A 24,819-nucleotide genomic window follows, 5' to 3' on the forward strand; every position below is an offset into this window, starting at 1 on the left:
AATTAACATATACCTAAGACTGTAAACTACTGTTGCAGATGACTCACATATTTGTTTTGTGAAATCTTTTAATTGTGTAAGTTTCAGAGAACAGGATAGTACTTGCACATAATTACAATGTTAGTATGTATAGTTACAATGTGCTTAATGAATGATATAACCCTAACCCTGAACCAAACCCTAACCATAACTGTAACCCATTTATGATACAATTATGTGCTTACATATATCATGCAAAAAGATTTACACATAACGTACATTGTAACTATTCATAATAACATTGTAATTCTGTGTAAGTATGCATGTATTTACTAAGTAACTCCTATGTAAATACACAACAAATAGAGACTTAATGTAAATTAGAAAATAGATTGGAGATTTCCTTGAATCTGATTGGTCAATACAAGGGCTTAAATCTCTGGTAAAGGACCTTGCATGTTATCTTTCAAACTACTGATATGTTTAATCACTGTTCCAGATCAATCTGTCCAAAAATACGTAAATACAGTATTTGTGTCTTTTACCTTTTTCTGCTTGTTGAATGAAAATCCCTGTGAATGTTGTCTGTCAGTATAGAGTAATTATGCATCCTCACTGTCCTATCTGTCTATTCAAATTTAGTATAGCAAATAAAGTAAAAAAATGTAAACAAAAATTGAAAATAGTGTTTGCTGTCAGCAGCAATATAGTAACCACGATAGCAACTAGTCTGCAGTTTGAAAAACGAGTTAAAGAAATCAAACAACTGGATGCAGTCAGATTACTTTCAACAACTTTACTTCAGCATATCACAGTAACAACACAGGCTAAATAAACTGTATGAACACAGTATGTTTTCCAAACAGTTAATAAACCATATTCGCGTTTCTGTACAAGGGATCAGGATTACAGAACAGCTCCATGTAAGTAGAAGCACTTTTTTTTTAGTACTGAGGTATTATTTGGTAATTGGAAATACCCACGAAGCTTCCAGCGCTGGAATTCTGAGCACGGAATAATGAGGTAAACTTTGTATTCATTTTCAACAAAAACTAGTGCTGCATAAAATCACAAAAACAAACAAACAGAAAAACTGTATAAATGTTATTTTTTTAACACATCCATTTTCTAATAGCAATACAACCCTTCAGCTCGGGATATTTAACGACACGAGTCGGGCCTTACCAGACTATAAAGCCCTATTCTTTGGGTTCTATTACTTAAGTGTTACCCAAAAATCAACCAGGGAATAAAACCAGAAACATTTCTCAATTTTCACTAAGGAGGGGACACCAGGAAAGTTTGGCTGCCATTTTGCTCATAGGCCTGTTTGGTTTTGGCATTTATTTATTATTTTGCTTCCTGGATTTGAAATATTTTCCGCCTGATCAGATTTCAGATTTTGAAATATAGCCCTGCTCCATTCCCTGTATATTGTAGATACACGTAGTTACATGCACCCTGGGATGCTTGCATGAGTAGTGTTACCTTATATTATACATGTATGATGCTGTTACCAAATGGTGGTGAAGTATGCATTTTTTAATATACACATGACTACCTGAAAAAAACATAAAAAATAAAAAAAACTAGTCATGTGTACATAATTAAAACCAGGATAAAAATGAAAATTGCCACTGGTCTGTGAATAACAACGAATGTACAAAGCCAGGAGTAGAAGCTACAGCAAAGGATCTGTAAATATAACAAATCAGCCCCTTAGGCTGGGATTCTTGGACAGCTATTTTACACAATGGGGCTTTTGTTCTAGCTTTGAAAATGTGTTCCATTTCTGAACCAATTTTGAATCTCAACTTCAAAATAAATTTATTTGTTTGACTCTGACAGAAAAATATCTATTTTATTTAACATTCTTTCTAAAGACACTTATTTGATCTGTTATCTTTTATAATTAAGTGAGTTATGAGATTTTATGAGATTGATTTATGTGGTCCTGAACCCCCCTCTTTGTAGTTGAAAACCAATACACTTTACTATATCCTTCTTGAAATGTGTAGAAGTGCTCATAACGTGCTTTGTGGTTTTTCTGGAGGACCAATAGGCATGCAGTGTCTAGTCTCATTGTAAATGTGCTGAATGCCTAAATAATTCATAGAGTACATGCATTCTGTGATAGTGTTGAATACAGATAATTTTACAGTATACAGTATATCATCGAAGACTAACATAAAACTGCAGAGTCCATTTCAAATTAAGAAATCATCTCTGTGGTAATGAAGTAAAGACTTTTAGTTGCCTCAGATTAGAGACATTTGTTCAGTGCATATATACCTCTAATAGTGAGATGTTTGTCCAATTGACGTTAGTTAAGTTATAATTTTGTAACAGTTACTGTAGTTAATAGACCCTGTCCAAAAATGTTAAACATGTGCTGGTATCTGGTATTGGGAACTGGGGAGCCACTCAGACCTCTTGATTACTAAATATCTTTGAATTCCTCAATAGATAATCACCTACTTATTTGAATGTTGAATGTGTCTTTGCAGTCACCATTTCAGAATCTCATTTTTGACGATATAATTTAAGGACCGACCCCATCCAGTCATAATGCATTGGTAGTAAATCAATTTTGGAGTACCACTAGACCTATGGAAAAGCTTTCTTATTGAAATATTGTCCCTGCTTTCTTTAAAGAGAACACTATTCAGGAATATCAAGACATTTTGTGAACAAAGGAGTCATTCGTCCATAGTCATTCGTCATTACTAGAACATGATTACGTTTTTGGCTAGCACTACACCTATGAGACAACACACTCATAAAACCATTTGCGTATATTTAGGAGCAGATGTTTAGCAAGAAAATGACCTGCCCCCCTTACTTGACTTTGACATTTCTAACTGAAGAAAAACTTGAAATAATGTAATAGTTGTATTGTTTTATATCCTTTTTCTTTAATAAAGTTAGTTTAAAAGCAACACGAGAGCCTGTGCTGTGTAAAAGGAGCAAATTCATTCTGGTCATATTACTATTTTGGTGAGGAAGCAATGCATTCCATAAATTATAAATGTAAAATTGTATGCCTGAGATGTTAAAATAAGCTAATAGACTGTCTGACACACTTTTTTTTTGCTCTGACAGTGATCACTTCAATGCAGCATAACAAGGATGATGAATTAGCATTATTAAAGCTAGTAATTTTTTTCACAGTCAGTTTAATTTGAAGAATTTGCTACAACTGTCATTTCTTTTTTATTAAGTTCATGATGCAGTCTACATTACAGGCTTTCAGTTGCACCTTGGACACTTTACATAATTTCTGTTTACACCAATGATAGAAATCATAATTACATATCATCATCTAAGAAATATATAAACACTGCTGGTGGGGAAGCTATAATAAAGGCCAACAAGATGCTCGGATATATAGTGAAAAGTGTTTAATTTAAATCAAGGGAAGTAATGTTAAAACTTTACAATACATTAGTAAGACCTCATCTTGAATACTATGTTCAGTTCTGGCCACCTCGCTACAAAAAGGATATTGCTGCTCTAGAAAGAGTGCAAAGAAGAGTGACCAGAATTATTCTGGGTTTAAAAGGCATGTCATATGCAGACAGGCTAAAAGAATTGAATCTATTCAGTCTTGAACAAAGAAGACTACGCAGTGATCTGATTCAAGCATTCAAAATTCTAAAAGGTTTTGACAATGTCGACCCAAGGGACTTTTTCAACCTGAAAAAAAGAAACAAGGACCAGGGTTCACAAGTGGAGATTAGATAAAGGGGCATTCAGAACAGAAAATAGGAGGCACTTTTTTACACAGAGAATCGTGGGAATCTGGAACCAACTCCCCAGTAATGTTGTTGAAGCTGACACCCTGGGATCCTTCAAGAAGCTGCTTGATGAGATTCTGGGATCAATAAGCTACTAACAACCAAACAAGCAAGATGGGCCAAATGGCCTCCTCTCGTTTGTAAACTTTCTTATGTTCTTATGTTTCTGCTTATTTCTTTATTTATTTCTCCCTAATTGTTATTTTTTTCTCTTTCAAATACTAGTACAGTACACCAATTTTAAGGGCTGTTTGTAACATATACATTATATTCCTTACCAAGGATAATATGCATCAATAATGTGAATTTACTGGATTCTGCCGAGTCAATGCCCAGGGGGCGTAAATTTGTCGTTAACTCAGGCAGGGGCGAAATTACATACATTGCAGAGGAAATATTTTTAACATAAGGTAGATAGATTACGTTTACAATTAGGCATGCTTAAAATTCAAAGGTACAGCACAGCACACAGTCATGCTAAAGAATCAAGAAGTGCAGTTAACATATTTAACGACTGGTGAAATACAATTCAAAGCTACTGCAGTATGTCCACTTTTTTGTCTTTTCTAATCTTTTCACAAAACAAACATTAAACCTTAAAGCTGCAGTGTTCAGTGCAAACCTACATCATGAAAAACCACATTTGTAGTTGAAAAACGCTAAAATAAAAGTTGCTACATTTAAAAAATATATAAACCCGTGAAATTTTGGGTCTGATAATATAAAGGACTTTCACATAATCTCTGCAAGTAAGAAATTGCGGTGTCCAGTGTGAAAACAACCCGAAATAATAAATCAACATCTAAAGTAGCACTATAGTATTAAAATGTTCAATACAAAAAATGGTGCCTAAGTAACAAGCTTTTGCATTTTCTAAAAAAAATAAAAAAAATAATGATCCAAAATATTTATTGTAGTGTAACAACGAAAAAGCGTAATCAATCAGACTGTGGAGTCTGTATCATCTGATCCGATGCCACCAAACTCCACGTCTTCATGATCTGAACCAAAGATAACCCTTTTTCAGTTTTTTCTATTTACGTGAGAAGCAATATTTTCCCTCAGACATTATTTGCACATGGTTATTAAAAAAACGTAAATTAATGGTGAAAATTTGACTTTCAGCTGAAAGTTGGGGTGAGGCGATTGTTCAAACCAGGGCAGAATCCGATATATTCGCATTTTCATGTGATTAGTGAGAAAGTCGTCATTTTGGTGTGGAAAATGCTAACAATAAGCTTGTATACTGTATTTGAACATTAACATTAACTCTTTCGACACATCTGTAGCTGATAGCCAGCCAATTTCAATACAGACACAGTTCTTGGGAACATCAGATTTGTGCCACTTCCATCAAGTTAGAGTAAATGAGCATACTTTTCTTAAACTGTTACATTTGGCATCTGTAATTTGTACTGGTCTCTAATCAATCAACATATTTCCTAAAGGCTGAAGTAACATCTGTTGCAAGTTCCACTCTTCATTTCCTCCAAACTCATACTACGGCATGATGTCTTTAATTAATTAAATATCCACTGTTTAAAATAAAACATATGTTAGATTTCAGACTGTACAAGGTTGTACTATATGGGTTTGATTTTACTTTGCCTACAAATGAGTTTGACCAGTTTGATTTCATTTTGGATGAACTATCAAATTAAACTAATGTTAAACTAATTAAAGTAGATCATTTTGTGAGACCGACTACAGATCTGTTCATTGCCAGGTGAGCCCACCAACAATCATTTCAGTTGTGACCTAAGCCAGATTTGAACCCAAGGTGAACAAAATGGAGAAGACTTTTGTTTTTGGCTATATGTTTCTGATTAGTCATGTGATATGTAATTATGGTCTGTAATAGCAACCGCTAGTATGGTTTTTTATTGTATTATTGTGTTTCTGTGTGAGTACTAACATCCAGCACTCTATATCGGATAGATAAGCCACAGCATGCATGGATATACCCCAAGTCAAGCAACTTTATGCACATCTGTTGCTGGTCACAGTACGTTACACACGTCTGCATGCTCAATCAGCCATGACCCTGCTTGTGACTGGACTGGTTTTCTGCAAACATTGCTATTCCTGGATCTCCTGAATGGACTCTTGTTGGTCAATGCTGCCACTGCATTGAGGTACGAGACAGTTGCAAGGTCATACACTGTAAAGTCAATTTCTGAGTTTTGGGATGATAATTTGATTATATGTGTTCCATGATACACACAATAGATATGTTTTTTTTTTAACCATCACATTTATCAGTTTTAATGATGATCATCCATATAAAAACGGTTCCAGTTGTTTGTAAACTATATGATAGGACCCTACTTTTAATATTTTGGAACAGGCCTCCTACAGAACCTCTTGTTCAAAATTCAACTCATATACAGTTAAAAATAAAACTACAAAAACAGAACTGTCAATATTATATAGAGTTTAGTCAGGCAATACTGCAGCAATGTGCACACTCATTTCAATACGAATGTATGCTGTAAAAGCTCACAGGTGAAATCTGATCGGCATTCATAATTAGAAACTAATATAATAAGTCATTTATATATTTATGAAAACTGCTTTGTATGAAATCAGAACGGTGACACCTTTTATAAAATGTCCTAATTTGCATATTTATTTCTTCACTGTCAAAGTAAAGAATACTGTATTTCTAAGGTCAGAAACAATATTAAAATGTTTTGTGCACTATATGTTAATAATAACATGAGCACACATCACCTGGTTTTCGCAGATAAGAACATTATTACTTTTTTTAATTTGATTGTATCACTACCTTACTGGAAGTTATTGAAATTAATTTTTCATAAGATTAAAAAAAAAATGGCTATAATGTTACTTACACACTTAATAAATCATATAATGCTCTAGATAGCTTTGTTTTGATTATGCAATGTTGGGTTTTAAACTCGAAACAATGACTTGGAGAAAAAATAGATTGTTTTAGCTTAAATTTGAATTGCTCTGTAGAAATGGATTTGGTGAAGAAAATGGCACAGTTTAACCATTCCTGGTGTATATGTATTGACAATGTCCTTAGAGAAAGTATCATAAGAGCACAGTGTTGTCCATGTTGAGATTGTTACAGTATTTTTATTATTTTCTCCATGTTGAGATTTCTACAGTAGCCATTTAACATGTAGCTACTATCCACCTCAAAATGTGAATTAAGTACAATGCATGGGTCCAGTGGACCCATTGTTTATTTCGTGTAAGACAAATTAAATCCATTTAACAAAAAACGACACTTTAGCAAAAGAAAGCAACACTATTCAAATAATTCAGAGCAGGTTCATTGTTCAAATGGAATTTGGACATATGTGATGGGCACATTGAAGACGTTTGTCTTTCGGTCCTTCGATGATGGACAAATTGATCACTTTTTCCTTTTGAAGATTGGGTCAGCAGACAGAGGAGTTCCGAGAATATCCACTGTAAGGGAGCAGAGTTTGCGAGGTACTTTGGTGCTGGCCATTCTGCGCTCCAAGCTCCTTGAGGAATTCAGAGACAGTCATTCAGGGCTGCAGAGATGTAGAGAACATGACTGCCTATCCCAGCAATCTTTTGAATGGCATGAAATAGAGCCATTGGCCAAAATATGTTAACAAAAAAATAAGTATAAAAAATAATATTTTTTATGAAAAATATATGTGAAAAAAATGGAGAAGCTTTGTTCTTTCCTTTTGCAACATATCAACTTAATATGACTCTAGAACTAACTCCTAGTAGTTAAAAAAAATTATGAATTCCAAATTGCATGATTGATTAAGAAATGTCAAGTACTATACAAGGGTCCCCTGGACCCACATACCCACCTGTGAAGAAACTGAGTAGCCAGCCCAGGAAGAATGCCACCATACAAGTGGTGCTGACTTAACATGAAACTACAAGAGGGTACAGTGAGCGGCAAGCATTTTAAAAGGGCACTGGGTCCGCAGGACCCGTGTATAGTAGCTACGGGTTAGAAACACCAATGCAGATATTCAGCAAATTAATGTAGTCGTCACATTTCTAAAATCTGGGTTGATCAGCAAGCAAGAACCTACAGCTATTAAAGATTACTTTAATGGTAGACTTTAGGAGTCAGCTATTGTAAACATAAAAGGATATCAAAACATACCATGTAATAAGCTGTAATTAGCATTTAAGCTTATTTTACAGCATGTATCAAAGGAATTTAAAGCTGACTAGCAGACAGAATACTTAATTTTGCTGAGCTGGCAGCTTCTACTGTGAAGTGAAAAAAACCGTGAAAAAAAGACCTCTATTCAGGAGCATTTCTTGTTAATTTACATCCTTTGGACCACCTTTTTGCTATAATATTTTCTTCCAAAGGGAATCTACATTTTTTACCATGACTTTAGGGGCTGTAAAGTGTTACAAAATAGTTTTACAAAACCCTGCAAAGTTTACAAGAAACACATTATGTTACCTTTGCTGTGTTCATAAACATATTGCAGAGTCTTTAAATGTATTTATTTATACAGAGGATTTACAGATTGAGATGAGGACTCATTTACAACCGGGTCCTGTTAAACAATAAAACAATTACAAATACACGCAACACAATAAATACATGTATGGTTAAAACTTACAAAAAAGAACAACATAAATAAGGCTATCTATATGTGGACTAAAGGAAAAACCATGGCAAGAGGCTCTAAATTGCTCTTGCAGTTTTTCATCATAAATCAAGTAGGCAATACATTTCTCAACATTTACGCAAGGAGGAAAAAAACATCTCTTCTAAGATCGCTGTGCATCCAGATCACGCTTTCTTCTGTATCACCACAACAGTTTGAGTTCTTGAGTTTAAAATAAATGGTGACTCACTGACCAGTCAGACCTAAGCTTTTATTTATAGTGTGTTACAATTTCCTATGCAATTAGCAACTCTCTGTTGAAGACCTACAGCTACAATATTTAAGACAGTGACCTGAAAATGTGAAAAAGTTGCCAGTGAGTAATGCAAGTGATGATGATAAATAATATTTTTTATTACGATTGTTCAGCAATTGCTATTTAATTACACCAGCTGTTCATAATGACATAATGCCATCAACTGCAAAGCCAATGGAAAAGATTATAAGATCACAGTATGTCTGTCAATATGAGATATGTGCATATCAGTCTTGTTTCACATGCTAATGTATAATAATTTTTCCCTAAGTTCATTTCAATTACTTTACTATTGCCACACATGGGGCAGGCGCTGCCCTCACACATGACAAAACACCAAGAAAAGTCAAGAAAATAAGGAGGCGGAGCCATGCGTGTTATACACAGGCCGTGCTTTATACTGGTTGTGTCGTAAAAATGACAGGACTGTTCTATGTGTTGAAATTCCTTTATTACTGTGATTCTCTACTTCATCAACACATACATCATTTTGCCTTGGCAATTTCTCTTTGGTGGTCAGTTGTGTCCTCTTGGTTCTTTTGAATATATAGCAATGTCTTCATTAGACTGGCTCCTTTATGTTCTTTTTGTACATTTTGTACTTGTTGTATGTGTAATATTCTTTGTTTGACACATATTTCTTTGGGCTAGGAAAAGTTGTTAATCAAACAAACACTGCTTAAAATATGTTTGGTGGCAAAAACATAAGTATTTCTTTCTTTATTAAGCACTGATGGGGTTTATTTTACTCAAGAGATTTTGTTCACTGTAATATGGTACAAATCATACTTTTGCTTTCCAGCTAATTCAAAATTAAAGACTATTCAAGTATTTGTTTAAACTTTGAAAGAATGTTCAAACAAGAAAAACTGGTACCCAGCACTAATATTTCTCATGCAGCGTGGGTAGCTTTTAAGCCTTTGTTTGCCCACAGGACATCGGAGTCCCACTTACTGAATGATAACCACTGCTTGTTAATGTTTAGCTTTAATACTACTACTTTGGAGCCCATAGTATGGAGCCCTGTATGCATATCTTTTTATGATATTAATTAAATTGACCTATTAAATTAAAACAAAGTATTTATATATAGTATTTAAAACAAAGGCACATGTCATAATCTTAATCTTAAATGTGTACAGTATGTTTATTTTAATTTCATGACCTGGTCCAGAAATCTAATTACAATTGCTTCTCCATAATAAGGAGAATACCAGATTCAACTCTCAGGTTTGAATGATTTTTAATAATCATGCGCAAATAATGCCTGAGGGGAAATATCGCGGCTCACGAGAATAGAAAAAAAACTGCCTAGAAGTTGCTCTGTGCATTAATGACTCAGACAATTGCTTGCATCATCAATGATGAAGGTTCAATCCCTATTTTGGATTATTATTATTTTTTTAGATACTGCAATAGCTTGTAACTCAGGCATTGTTTTGGTATTGAACATTTTAATGCTATAGTGCTACTTTGGATGCTACGTTAATTTATTATTTTGTGTTGTGTTTTCACACTGGACACTCCAATTACTTACTTACAGATTATATAAAGCCATTTATTTTAGTGGATATTGTTTTTCACCTATAAATGTGGTTTTTCATGATATGCTTTTGCACTGCACACTTAGCTTTAAAGAATGTTTGTTTTGTGAAACTATTTGAAATGAAAAAACAGTGGACATACTGCAGCAACTTTGAATTTTATTTCACCAGTCAATAAGTATGTTAACTGCACTTCTTGATTCTTTATCATGACTGTGTGCTGTGCTCTACCTTTGAATTTTAAGCATGCCTAATTGTAAATGTAACTTATTACCTAATGGGTCCTCTTTTGGGTTGAGCTGGCCTCGACCTCCGAGAGGAAGGCTCTCTGAGGGCCAGAGGGGACCCCCGGCCAAATCTATCTTAACAATCTCATTTCAGGTTCCCCCTGGAGGCAGCAAACATGCTCACCAGCCTTGGAGCCCGATCACTTCGATCTCACCTCGGAGAGCGGTCTCTCCTCTGAGAGGGCGGCTTCCCTGAGCCAGGGGGAAACCCTGTATTCTTTACTAACAACTTGCTTTCACTTGGGCCAGTGTTCCTCTCTGGTCCATTTGCATGTTAATTCTCTCTTTCAAAATTCCTGTCGCCCTGCGTGGCTCTGTCTCGGAGGTCCGGTAATGCCGATCTCAAAGCGTAGGTGTTCTTTGTTAGTTACGGCGACTTCTAGTCTTCTCAAATGTGTCCTCTATCCTTCTGTTCATTTTCCCCTTGGGGGAAGTAACGCTTGCTTCCCAGCCTTGGAGGCCGATTGGTTCAGTCTCACCTCCGCGAGGGTGGCTCTCCGCAAGCCAAAGTGAAAGCAATGTCATCTTCCAAACATGTCATCTTCCTAAAGCCACAAGCACACAATTCATGTTTCAAGTCCCAGGGCTTACTGGACAAATGGGATATTATTGGGAACTCTTTTCTGAAGTGTTTATCTTGAATTTGTGTAGGTGAAGACGTTTCTGATGATCAGTGTATGGACGACCCTCCTCCCTCTCGACTGCCTTGTGAGGTGCCATGCCCTATGGACTGTGTGCTCAGTTATTGGTCAGCCTGGGGAGGGTGTTCCCAATCGTGTTCCAGTAAAAATGCGGAAGGAAAACAGAGCAGAGTGAGATTGATCCTTGCGCTGCCTGGAGAAGGTACACATCGTCTACTTTATTGGTCTACAGTTTACAATTGGAAATAAACTTTATTTTGTTGTTGTCCAAAACATGGAAAAGTATTGATGTTGGCTGTATTATAAAATAGTAAATACATTTGAAGAAAAGTTAAAGGTCCTATTTTTTTTTAAAAGGATGACATTCTCTTTTAATCAGTTTTGTATAATTCAAGTACATTTTATCCTTTAAAAAATAATAATTAATTTAATTAAAGACATGACTAAAGACTTTGAAAATAGGGCACAGAATTGGTTTTCGTTTATATGACAAAATATAAAATATATTCTACCCAATGTCAGAAAATGTAATAATTGTCTTCCTGACAAATCGATCATACTAAAACATGAAGAATTCTATGGAGCGCAGTTTTGCATATTATATTCCACCTATAAGTAATGTTCTAAAAGATGTGCTGTAAACAAGACTGAGTACTATTGGCGGTATCAAAATGTCAGGATCTTAATGTGACAGGGTGGGTCGATTCAGTTCTGCTAAACTGTGATCAAAAGGGGGACAATATTATCACCAGTCAATTGCAAGGTTTAGATGTTTGTGAAAATAACAGAAACAAGGCTTGCCTTTAATTTCACTGTAGAAGCAAAGTTAAGAAAACCTCAAAAGGAAAAAGAAAATGAGAGATTTTGGAGTAAAGATTAAGTTAATAGAAACACTAAAAAAAAATCATAAATCATAATTACACAGGAATGGTCTTTCAAGCTAACATCTGTTCTAGCATATGACAGCTTTGTCTTGCTTTAAAGCATCAGTTAAGTCAAACGCCTACTGCATCTTGAACAGATGTCATCATGCACATAAACCTTGGCAGAGATTTTAACCTAATTCTTTGGTTATACATTATCAAGGTAAAGGAACGGTGATAAAATATTATTCATTTCCACTTTCTAAAATGTTTATTAGCAGTTTTGGCAGGTTTGATACCTTAATTGGGTTAAATTAAACCACAACTGAGTTGTCAAATAGAGTCTTAGGCATTATTTTGTAGTTGACTCTTACTGTACAACATAAATCATGCATGACCTCTTTCAAATTGCACAAGTGAAAATCTAATTAAGACAAAAAATATACCTGTGCCTTGAGACATTCAACTCCCACATAAAGTCCTGTTTCACCTAATTGTCTGAATCCCACACTGGAAAGGAAGAAAATATGTTTCATAGACATAATCTAACAAGACTGAAGTTCAATTAACCTTGTTTTTTTTACTTTTTTTTTTATTCTTTTAGATTGAGGGCAAATGTTGATTACAGCAAGGCCATTATGACAGTCCATTGTAAAAGCAGTAAAAGCTGATTAAGGGAAATAATGTTTAAATTATATAAAAACTATAAGAATACTGATAATTTAACACAATGCAGGCGTTATTTTAAATAGCAACTTGGTAGAGGTCTGAAATAGCACAGTCATCTTAATGTCGTCTTGTTTTTTTTTGTTTTTTTAACCATCACATCCTAACATTGAGTGTTGTAGGGGGACAGGTTAATGGTTACAGTGCACCAGCTGGACTAAAGCCGAAGGGACATTAGTCTACATGTTCCTAGAAAAATGTAGAAAGGGATACTTTTTTTAATTGAAAATGACTGTGACAGGACAGTGGGGAGATAGAGACTCAGAAGCCAGGAAACTGCAGTACAAGCACTAAAGACACTTTAATAAACAAAAATAACACAAGTACAAACAAAACAGCTCAAGGGCAAAATAAAGGTTTAAACTAAAATACAAAAACTGTTCAGTGCTTTCACTGAACTTTTAAAGACAATACAGCACCACAAAAACAACACAAGTTCACTCACCAAACTCCTCTCTTCAAAATGGAGCCCTGGGCTCTCCTTTTATGGGATTAAGGCTCCAGCCACATTTTCACATTTTTTTGGCAGGGAGGAACTAACCCCATCCCTGCCAACCACCACCAAACACCAATACATATACATGGGCAGAGCTCTCGCTAGCAAGCTACAAGTTTCAGGCAACTTTGTCAAGAGTGTATAATTGCAGGCTCGGAAACCTTGCGTGTGATGGCTTGTGGTGGCTTAGCTGTGGTGGCCTATGCGCGTGCAGCTTCAAAATACATGATGAATACGTCACATCCCTATCACGTGACAAGTGAAAAATAAGGCTGGAATCAATTTCGCTTTGCTGTGCTCGCTTTGCTCACTCCTTGTGCTGTGAAACGAAGAGGTGTAATGCTTCAAGAATGTAAAGTACATTTTAAAACACTATGCATCCACTGAGATTTTTTAGATATGTCTTCATCAGACAGTTAGGAGTTATTAATGATTATTTGTACATTATCATCTTTAGACGCCAAAAGGTAATGTTTCTATTTCCAGGTGGAAAGCCGTGCCCTCCAGCTTCAGCCTTAGAGGAATGGAGACTTTGTAATGACCATCCCTGCACTGTATTTTTTTGGGAAGTTTCTCCATGGGCCTCTTGTATTGAAGACACCTCCATGACAACTCTCAATGCTACCAGCAGCTGGAATGGAAAACCCACCTGTGCCATCGGAATTCAGATCCGCAAAGTCATCTGCATGAAAGTCAATGTTGGACAGGTTATCTCAAAAAGGTATTGTATCTTTCATCATTAAGATGTCTCTAATAATGCATTAAATAAGTAGCATTGGATAAATGTGTGTATACATTGTGTTTTTGCATGTCTCTCGTGACAGACTAATCAGACACACTGTGTTTTTAATAATATGTCAGGTACCACTGTGTTTTGCTCCATTAGGTTAACAGTAGACTTGCCTTTTCAGCCACTCGCATTCTGCATGCCCCACAGCTACCAGCATGCTGACTTGGCAGGCCTGTCACCTCACAAGTTGCATTCTTTGTCTTGCCAACAAGGCTGCCAGTTTATCTCTAAAGCATTAGAAAGGACTGAATAAGCCGACTGCACCCTGTCTCCTGAAAGAGACGTGACAGGCATCACCCATTCTGCTTGCAGTCAGCAGGCTGCATGTATAGCCAATAACTGAATTCACCATCAACTGTACTTGTAAATGCATTTCCGTCCTTACAGGCTCCGCATTTTTGTGAATACATCCCAAGGATATTTCATTTTTAAACTTTAAAATGCTGTAGTGGGTTCTATTTTATTTTTATTTTATTTATTTTTTTGTAGCCTGTTCCTGATAGTGAAACATAATGTAATTAAATCATTAAAATTTGAGAAAAAAATTGTTACCCCATATCTGATGGAGATTTTTTCCTCATTATATACTCTATCCAGCACATTTGTCTTCGGTTGGTCTATGGTGAAGATAATTGTTACAGAGCTTAAAATGACAATCCAGACTGAGATCAAGTTGATAGATTCTTCTATTGCCCAGCATTATTGTACCATAGGCAGCAAATGTAGCCTTGTCACATCATTAATCTTTGTGACACTGTAAAAAAGCAATAATGGGCTACTCTTCTCATAACAAATGTAGCTGATTAGCACAAACAGTTCCCAAAAGTAGGAATTGCAATACATGCAATAAATGTAATTGTAATCTGGTTTAACTATTCTACTTAACATATGTCAGTGAATTTAGAAATAATGATTGATAGGTATTTACAACAAATAGTACAGTAACAGTTGGACCAACAGAGGCACCAACATTGAAAAACAGTATTATAAAACGATGATAGGGCAAGTGAATGGGAAATTAACAAATAATTCCAGCAGTTTTGTAGTTTTAGAAGTACTTTTTATATATTATAATAAATTGAAGAAGTCATTTAGTAACATACCATATATGGGTTTTGTTTTCAATTTTCCAGGGAATACTGCCCCCTACTTATACATTATGGAACATACTGACATCTGCATTTATAAAACAGGGCAAACTAAGCATTCTGATTGGTTATTAGTGGTCACATAACCGTGGAGGAATTTTTGCACTACCGTTATTGGTTACATATATTTTATAATCTTGCGGTTAGCAGAGATTATCTGACAAGCTTATTTAATGAAACCCAAACCATCTTAACTTCCAGTAGAGAAAAACAAACTTTTTTTAAAACTTTTTTTAATGGCCTAAAAATACAGTAATAATACTGCTCAATATATATATATATATATATATATATATATATATATATATATATATATATAAACAATATATATTATTTTAATTCTGTTCTTTTGCCTGCCGTGACAAAATATAAAAAACTTTTACATTTTCTTTCAAAAGTGCAATTGTGCAATCGGATTGTGACTTGAATGTTATGATAAAAGTTCAAGGTTTGGAGTAAAATTGTGATGTAATGTTTAAGGACTAGGTATATGTGTAGATGCTCCTGGATGTGGTGATATTCCTAGAGAATGTGCTTCCTGGCAAAAAGATAAGAAGCAATAAGGGGACCAGTGAAAATACCAATGCTAACAATACTGTGGGTAAGAACATTGATTTCAAAGCCTTGGTTATCTCTGGTTTTAGACTCATGTTTTAGGAAGTAGTGGGGGTAATTAATAATGCTGTGTTAAAGCAAGATTCCTAAGAAGTATTATGTTCTTTGTTGTTTTCAATAAATAAACACAATGCATAGAATAATGTGACTTTCTGGTGATTCATTTTGCTAGCCTATTATAGTGGTTTAAAGATATGATATGTATTATTATTATTATTATTTATTTCTTAGCAGACGCCCTTATCCAGGGCGACTTACAATTGTTACAAGATATCACATTATTTTTACATACAATTACCCATTTATACAGTTGGGTTTTTACTAGAGCAATCTAGGTAAAGTGCCTTGCTCAAGGGTACAGCAGCAGTGTCCCCCACCTGAGATTGAACCCACGACCCTCCGGTTAAGAGTCCAGAGCCCTAACCACTACTCCACATATTAAAGATATGTTTTATATTTCTGTTGGACTTAGTTATTACTGTAGCTCAGACAGCCATGGTGAACATGAAGAATTGTAAGTCAAGCTGTAGCCGAGGACTGACGAGTATATGACTATGAATATGATGACCTAACCAACTACAACAATAATTTAAACCAGATGTAAAAATCCATTACGTTAAAGTATTTATCCACTTCTTCAACTCCCTCCATACCCTGAAATCTTATTGTAAAGGGAGCTACACATAGCCTGAAATTAATTAATTGAAATTAATTAAGTGAAACAGTATGTGGCCCTGAGGCTTTATAGAGGCAATATATCCCTTTCATATTGAAGGAAAGAGGTTAATAGTTTTAAGGATCGTCAAACATCAATTTCTAACCAGACAAAATTTCAAGCCAATTAGATCAAACTAGGTCCAATTGGACATTTGTTCTTATCTGTCTTGATGTAGTTAGCTGTTTAAAAAAAAGCTTGGCCGAGTGTCACGCACGCTTACTGTACCATGGTGATGCATGTCTGGCAGTTTCAATGAGGAACGAAGTGTCATCATGTTCACCCCAATCGGGGCATGGAAGGTCAATTGTTATGGTACTTTCTACTTTATAAGGGAGTAGAGCTTTATTAGAAAATAATCTAATTTGATCTTAATTTACGGAAACCTGCTAATGAATTATCTTGTGGGACATCTTAAAGCCTTGATAGACCCACCCAAAATCTTTATTGCCTTTACAAATGCGCGCTTGGGAGTAAAAATTTTCATTTTTGCCAATTTTCTGTCTCCAGATTTGCATGAATAGTGCCTTTCTTTACACTCTTATGTTTTGAGTTTAGGTGTCCAGATTCTACTCGGCCAGATCCAATTCGCCCTTGTTTGCTACCTTGCAAGAAAGACTGCATGGTCACCCCTTTTAGTGAGTGGACACCTTGTCCTACAACTTGTCAACCAGGTACGACTATTACATTATGGATGCTTTTGAAGAGCTGCTTGATAAACTATTTAAAATCAGAATTAAGTTATATTATCTTTAAAAAAAAAAAGTTCCTTGTAAACCAAGACTACCAGTAATTGAAACTATTTTCAATGTGTCTGGTGTTCCTATTGACATTTTTGCGTTTGGTCGACAAAGGAATATTTATTTGTATTATAAATACGTTTATACAGGACACAATTAAAACATTTAAACAATGCATACCTTGAAGACATGTACAGCAGTGCTCCTCAATACTATGTGCTAGTATCAGACATCAACTTGTTTTCTCCCTATAATTGACCTGTGGGACAGTCAACACATGTTTAACCACCTGCATGGCCCAAATTCAACAAAGTTTAATCTTAGACCGCTGATTGGAATTGCAATTGGAATCTTCTAAGGTCCAGGACAGGTATTTTATACCAGCAGAAACAACCTGTTATTACTGTGAATTTTCTTGGATCTGGAAGTGTCAAGATTGAGTAGATCAAAGTGTCTAATTACATAATAGAACATTATTTTATGACAGTATTACCTTGCTGACACCGGCTCCTGTTTTAATGTAATTGCAAATTAAAACTTGCAGTAGATGCAATTTTTACCTCATTGGGCCTGCTGCTGATGTGATTGCACTGCTAATTATTTAATTTGCATTGTTTGGTAATTAAGGCTGTTCATTGAGCCTTGCTGTCAGAAAAAAATTAATAAATTGTGTTTGACAACAGTGATATAGCTTTCAATATGATTTAACATGAATCATGAAATGGGAAGAAAGAGTGACACATACAGTAACGATATACTGCAAGCTTAGAAGTGTATCGGAAGTAAATACTCAAACCAGAGAGTACAATTTATATATATATAGAGAGAGAGAGAGAGAGAGAGAGAGAGAGAGAGAGAGAGTCATTGAATTACTGAAGGTCAAATTTATCATCAGCATAGCCTGAATTAACTGAAATGTATTGGAATTAGATTTTGTTTCTTTAATTAATATACTTCACATTTAAAATGGGCATTAATTACAATGGTCTTAAATATGTTTTTGTTTTTCAGCTGACGAAACTACAACTAAACAGTCCCGCTATAGGATTATCATCCAGAATTCTGCTCATGGGGGCCACGAATGTCCAGACACCCTTTATGAAGAGAGAGAGTGTGAAGCTCTTCCGATATGTCCAACTTACAGGTAATGTACAATGAAAAATCAAGAAATACGCTATCGTAATTTTAAAAAAATGGCAACCGATACTATAACATGACAGCACAACTGGGAATCTTAAACAGTACTATGCATAGAAACACTGATAAAAGTCTCTGTTTTCTACATTTTCACCACAGGAGTTGAACCAATGTTGAACCAAACTTTATACAAGTACAAACATGGTGGTGTCTATTTAATTGATCTGAAGGTTGGCATATCTAAATACAGCCTGTTTAAATAATTAGCAAGAAGGGGACTTCACTAACAATGGATGGTTTATTAAGTGTCTTTAACATAATATTTAAACAGTAGCTGTATTTATAGCTGCCACTGTTATAATCAGCTGACTAGACCTCCATAGAAGTAAAGCATATCTGTGAAATGGAAGTACCAGTAGAGCACGATCATCTATCTTCTGTATTCACTTTTCTCAAAGAAGGAGTTAAATAATTGTATATAATTTCACAGTTAGGAGAAGACTTAGTTCCTATTGATTTGCAAGTGAGTCTGTTAAAAAAAAAAAAAAGTAGGTCACGCTCACCATCTTCTCAAGGCACAGAGCAAATTATGTTGAATGTGTAAGGTAATAGTTAAAGGTAAAAGACTACACCATGTTCGTACTTTACTGACATAAAAATCAATAACTGTTTCTTAGCAGATGGAGAAACAGTACATATATTAAGACAACCACATGTTTTTGGGCTTTTGTTTGTAAATTCAAAGGAATAGGAAAATAATAGGAAAGTAGAACAGTAATAATAAAAAAAAAAAACACTGTAAGACACCCAACCAAGTGTAGTTATTTTTGACAAATCTACCGGCAAAATACATTTATCAAATGACCACTGCTTTATGTTAGACAGTGTCATCCATTAGACTAACATCATCACCTTAGTATTTGTTTGTAAATTAAGATGTTTGCGGTAATGGGTTGGTTATTTTTACATATTAATTTGCAATACACACAGTGGCGATGTTTCAATACAGCTCTATGAACTACTGTAGTGTGTCTCTTACAACAATAATTATAATATAACAATAACACTTGCAACAAAAAGTGTATTGTGTCTTATACTATTTCCACACGGGCATGTAAGAGCGGTGTTGCGTGCACACTGAAATAACAGCTGTCACAATGACTGGGATCAAAAGCAGAGTACAAAGCTGGCTGTCTCCCAGCTCTTTATATATGTTGTCATGCTAAATTGGCACTTAAATAACCAATTTAGCTTGACCACATTCTCACATGTTTTTTGTAGGCACTGCAGCAAGTTCTTGTGAACAAGATATTCAAACTCAACTTGTAAAACGAAACACATGCATAAAATAAATCCCATAGTATCCACTGGAAACATAATATGTTCACTGGTATGCTATAAGTCACAAATACATATGTGTATATATATAATGTTTTTATGGTAGTTACATCCTTAATTCCTGTGATGAGACTCAGCCATTCTTTTTTTACTATTTTCCAAGCTGACTGTTCTATCTTTTTGATAATGATTCTTAAACATACATGTGAATTACTTTTTCAGATGGAAGCCCCATAAGTGGCACCAGTGTACAATTGTACCAGATTCTGTCAGACTAGGCATTATAGGTGCTGGGGAGGCATGTGGACAAGGCTTAGTGACAAGAGGTAAGGTGTGCAAAGACTTATGTTTGTGTATCTGTAATAATGTTGCTTTTATAAGTATATTTCACTTCAACCCTCCTTCAGCTTGCCACCTGGGGTTTCAACAGGCTTGTTTGTTTTATATGCTGTCCTGCTTCCATGTCACCTGCAATGAATTTCCTCATTAATAGTGTGGTTTCACAGCGAATGAGCCACATTTACACAATATACTCAAAGCATCATTAGCCTCTTAAAGCTGCAGTTTCCCACAGTCATGTAAAATATTACACTGACAATTGTCTTTCCTGCTAACTATAACCATGCAGGCTAAAATTCATCAATATCTTCAATTTTATAAGAACCTAGCCTGCTGGTAGGTTTTGTTTTAAAACACGATTAGTTATAGTGGCTCAGCTGTTCAAACTGTAGGTTGCCCCGGTGTGGTTTTTGATTTCAACAGTAAGAAGCCTTCAGTCTAAGAATTATGTATTTAGAATCATGTCGCAGTGTATCCTAAAACTGGGTGTTGGTTTGGGAAGATGGTCATTAGAATTGATTCCCAGGGCAAAATGTGTAATGTTGTGAGGTACTGTAGGAAGGGGCTAACTTGCCTTTACTAGAGCAGTCTCTTCTATCCAGGAATTAAAAGGTTGTAACTTTTGAACTGGGAGTCATACAGCAGGACTACTCACTGTGCTGAAAATTAGGTGTCCAATCCTACACTCTAAAGCAGTGGTGGGCAATTCCGGTCCTGGAGGGCCAGTGTCCCTCCTGGTTTTTGTTCAAACTGTACCCTAAATTACTTAATTAAGTGCTTATTAGAAGCTTAATTGGTCCAATTAATTCATTGCCCACCCCTGCTCTAAAGAGTGGTGCTGAAACTCTGGACTGGGCACTGTTTTGCCAAGAGAACAGCAACTTTTCTATTGCTTCGGAGACCTGTCATTTAAATTTTTGTGCAATTTTTTGGTTCTTGTAACCATTATTCTAACAAGTGGAGGCTGCACTGGTATGTATTTACTTTAATTTAAACATGACCTTAAAATGTACTGTCTAGTCTGACATTACCTTAACGCAGCATATTACTCTTGGCAGCTGTATTATTTTATATAAAGTCTGCAAACCCTCAGTGACCAGTGTTTTGACAAGAATGATTATTTGACAATCATGTCTAGAAGTAAAACTGAATGTCAATTTGTTATCTTCAAGAAGATCTGGTCATTGGGAAACTGTCAAATGATTAAAAAAAAAAATAGGAAGAAACTAGTCACAAATAGTTTTTTGTTTTTTTCAAAGCAAGTCACCATTTGAGAAGACAAAGTAATAAGCATGTTATTGCTATTTATGACTCCTCATTTTGGCACAAAGGAACCCACTGATTTTCTGTTCTGTAAGTAATTTACCAGAGACTGTCAAGAGTGTGAGGAAATTGCCTCAACATCTGGTGTCCTTCAGTGACTTTGATGAAAAAAGCTTCTCGTTTTATTTTATTGTATTTCAAAGGCTGTGCTGCTCTAAAAGTTAAATGCCAGAATACATGACTTTCCCCTCCTTATTAGGATGTATTAATTCATGGACAAAGGAGTTGTTTTATTATAGATATCCCCTAGATGCCTACGAGGCAGGAAATGCAGTGAGCAAAAGGTATAAAAGGCCATAGGTTTTACCAAAACCCAATTCAGATAAAAAAGAGGAAATATTAATTAGAAAATATACTTTCTTTTTTACAGTTAGAGCTTATTGTAGGGTTCCATAATTTGATATAATGCTAGACTTTTTTGTTTTCATTTAATGAGATTTGTTTCAAGCATTGTGCATACCAGTAAAGAGTTCACTGAAGTGGCATTGAAAAAGTTCATACAGATTTATTTTTTCATAACCATAACATAAAAGAAAAAACACTAACACAGTTAAATGATCAAAACATTAAACACAGTTATGTTGCTAGGGTTAATACAATGGAAATGTGATGCAGCAATTTAACTGTTCCGTTTTGCACTAAAATGCAGATCATCATCAACTGTGTATGCTGAAAATGCATGCTGTGTCAGCAGATGGAGTGAGCTTAGTATAAGACATGATTGAGAGCACCACATTGCGGGAAATGATTCAATAAGTGAAGACTAGACCAGAAGGCTTTTAAAGATCTCCAACTGAAATATAAAAATGATGTTGTGAAACCAAAAATAAATCCAATCTTGTATTAATTTACTGTACACTTTCAGCACTAAATAATTTTACTGAAAGATATCCCAACTATAACTAATTCAATATTTCCAGTGTCCTGCAGTATACATACCTTTTATTATTATTATTTTATTATTTATTTTCTTAGCAGACACCCTTATCCAGGGCGACTTACAATTGTTACAAGATATCACATTTTTTTTACATACAATTACATTATTTTTACACATTATTTTTTACATACAATTACCCATTTATACAGTTGGGTTTTTACTGGAGCAATCTAGGTAAAGTAGCTTGCTCAAGGGTACAGCAGCAGTGTCCCCCACCTGGGATTGAACCCACAACCCTCTGGTCAAGAGTCCTAACCACTACTCCACACTGCTGCCCAAGTGTATATGTTCCACAGTATTGAAACAGTTAGGTATGGTGTGTAATTTCTAAAAAGCACCATCTATACTTGGATTATGTTCTCTGTTCAAGACATTTTCCTTTATAAAAATGTAAATTCAGTGGTCTTTTAAATGAAGCCAGAAGATACAGATGGATTGTGTTTGGTATGACATCCACTTGTATGAAAATGACGTGTACCAGTATTTATTGTTCAACTTCAAATGTCAATGCCAATGCATAGTTTTCCCATTAATGTACAGTGTGCACTCAACAAAGCTAATGCTCATGGACATGTGGATGTGTGGCACATTGGCTCAGAAAAATAAACAACAGTGGGTTGCCAGTTTTAACAGCTGGTTGGGGTTGGAGCCCGCACAATTTAGTAAATGCTTTGTTTGCTGTTATACAACAGAAAGGTCAATATTCATCAAGTTAAAAAAAAGGCACTTAACTTTTAGTAGAGAGGGAATAGCATAACTGAAATGAACACCACTGGAAGCAATCATAATATTTTTTGGGATGTTACAGAAAAATCGAAACCCCTTATATTTAAATCCTTACTGATATTCTGTAGTGAGGATGAAATTCATACCAGAATGTAGTTTAGTGGGGCAAAACTAGTTGCATTCTTACTTGAATTATTAAATAATATAAACGTGTCACACACATCTATGCCAATGACCCTCTTGGAAGAAGGATAAAGTATTGATCTAGGAAATATAAGTCCATTGACAGTAATATTGTACTGTCAAATGTAACTTAGAATCCTTTTAAGAGAACTTTGTGTAGCCCTAAATTATGTAGCCCCAGTCTGTTGTGATTTATAAACCTCAAATTAAGTTTGATAATGAGCTTGGTGTAGCAGTGATATCTTAATGTGTTGATTTGAAGAGACTCTTTTTGGACCATTTACCCCCAGTGTTGTGTATCTCAGTTACAATTCACTCTGAGTCAAATGAAATATTGGAATGGGGCTCGTTATGTGGAAATATCCTGGAATTGAACATTTGCGTAAGTGTATAGAAGAGTTACAAAACAGAAACTCCTCATATAACTTACTGGAATTCAGTGGTCCACAGAGATTCCAAGTTCACGGAGTAAGCATAAAATGAATCACTTTACAATATTATTGTTAAATATGATAATGAAGGGAATGATGTCTATTTCTGGACTGTGAATGCCTCTAGTAATTAATTAGAGACCTGTACAAATGGTCTATCTTTTCCCAGCACAAGTGGACATGGCTGTCAAAAGATATTGACTGGGTAGGCAGTTCAGCACATATGATGGAACATTATACACTCAAAAGCATGGCTAATGCCTTTAACTCACTGTATGTAAGGAACTGACTTTAATTAATTCATCTCACTCACCAAAACATAGTGTCTCTTTCTTCTCTGCTCCTTCAAGTAATATTTCAAGCCTTTAAATGTAATTGTAGCAATAAGAGGATCTTTTTTTTCTCTTGATGGAACAGTGGTTTAGTAACACTTTTCATTTGGTCTCAGGGGACTTTTTGAAGTTTTAAAGCTATCGAGCCAGATTCTCAGAGCTTAAATTGTCATTATTATGATTTTTCCATAATGCACTGTGGCAAAGTGGCTAACTGTGTGCAGGTGCAGGAATGCAGCAGTGATTCATGAACAGACAGACAACGATAATCCAGGTGCAATGTTATTTTATTTTTAAATCCAATTGTCTGATGACACACAAACACAGTCAATAATAATGGTGATAAGCAATACAGTGGCATGTATTGCTTTATTGTAATCACGGGTTGGTCCTGAAATAATAACAGTCCTGTTCTTAAATGCCCACATGAAACTCAAGACACATACACAAGTCCACTGTGTGTACTAAAGTGCTCATGGTGTAAATACAGTTTATCGTGATACTGGTGCAGTGATGTCTGGGTAAGTGATCAGCTCCGGATCGTGTTAGCCATCTATTAAATAACAAACAGTACAATTGGACTTGACAAAAAAAATAAACACTAAACACTCACAGTTATTTTACTTTCGTCCTTCAGCGTTTCTCTTAACCATAAACAAAGGAACAGATCACCAAGCTATGTCCCCTATTTGTACCCTCAGCCATGCCACCTTGATTAGCGAGTGCAGCCATTTTGTCCTCCAATCCGCGGTTGCCACATCGCTTTGCCTCTGGGGCAATGACTTAATGTACCACAGCTGAGTCCCCTTTCTAGATGG

General features: G+C 35.3%; 1 protein-coding gene across 2 annotated transcripts in view; it reads left to right on the top strand.

Moving 5' to 3' along the window:
• LOC117401984 (thrombospondin type-1 domain-containing protein 7B-like) overlaps positions 1-24,819 on the top strand; it is a 131,018-nt gene that overhangs the window by 65,146 nt on the left and 41,053 nt on the right. For both annotated transcript variants that reach the window (XM_034002774.3, XM_034002781.3), the window contains exons 9-13: positions 11,170-11,361; positions 13,731-13,965; positions 17,071-17,186; positions 18,264-18,396; positions 19,950-20,053. In XM_034002774.3, the coding sequence (XP_033858665.3) occupies positions 11,170-11,361; positions 13,731-13,965; positions 17,071-17,186; positions 18,264-18,396; positions 19,950-20,053 (780 nt within the window). The remainder of the gene's footprint in view (positions 1-11,169; positions 11,362-13,730; positions 13,966-17,070; positions 17,187-18,263; positions 18,397-19,949; positions 20,054-24,819) is intronic.

This window comes from Acipenser ruthenus, chromosome 10 (assembly GCF_902713425.1).
Source record: "Acipenser ruthenus chromosome 10, fAciRut3.2 maternal haplotype, whole genome shotgun sequence".
Lineage (NCBI taxonomy): Eukaryota > Metazoa > Chordata > Actinopteri > Acipenseriformes > Acipenseridae > Acipenser > Acipenser ruthenus.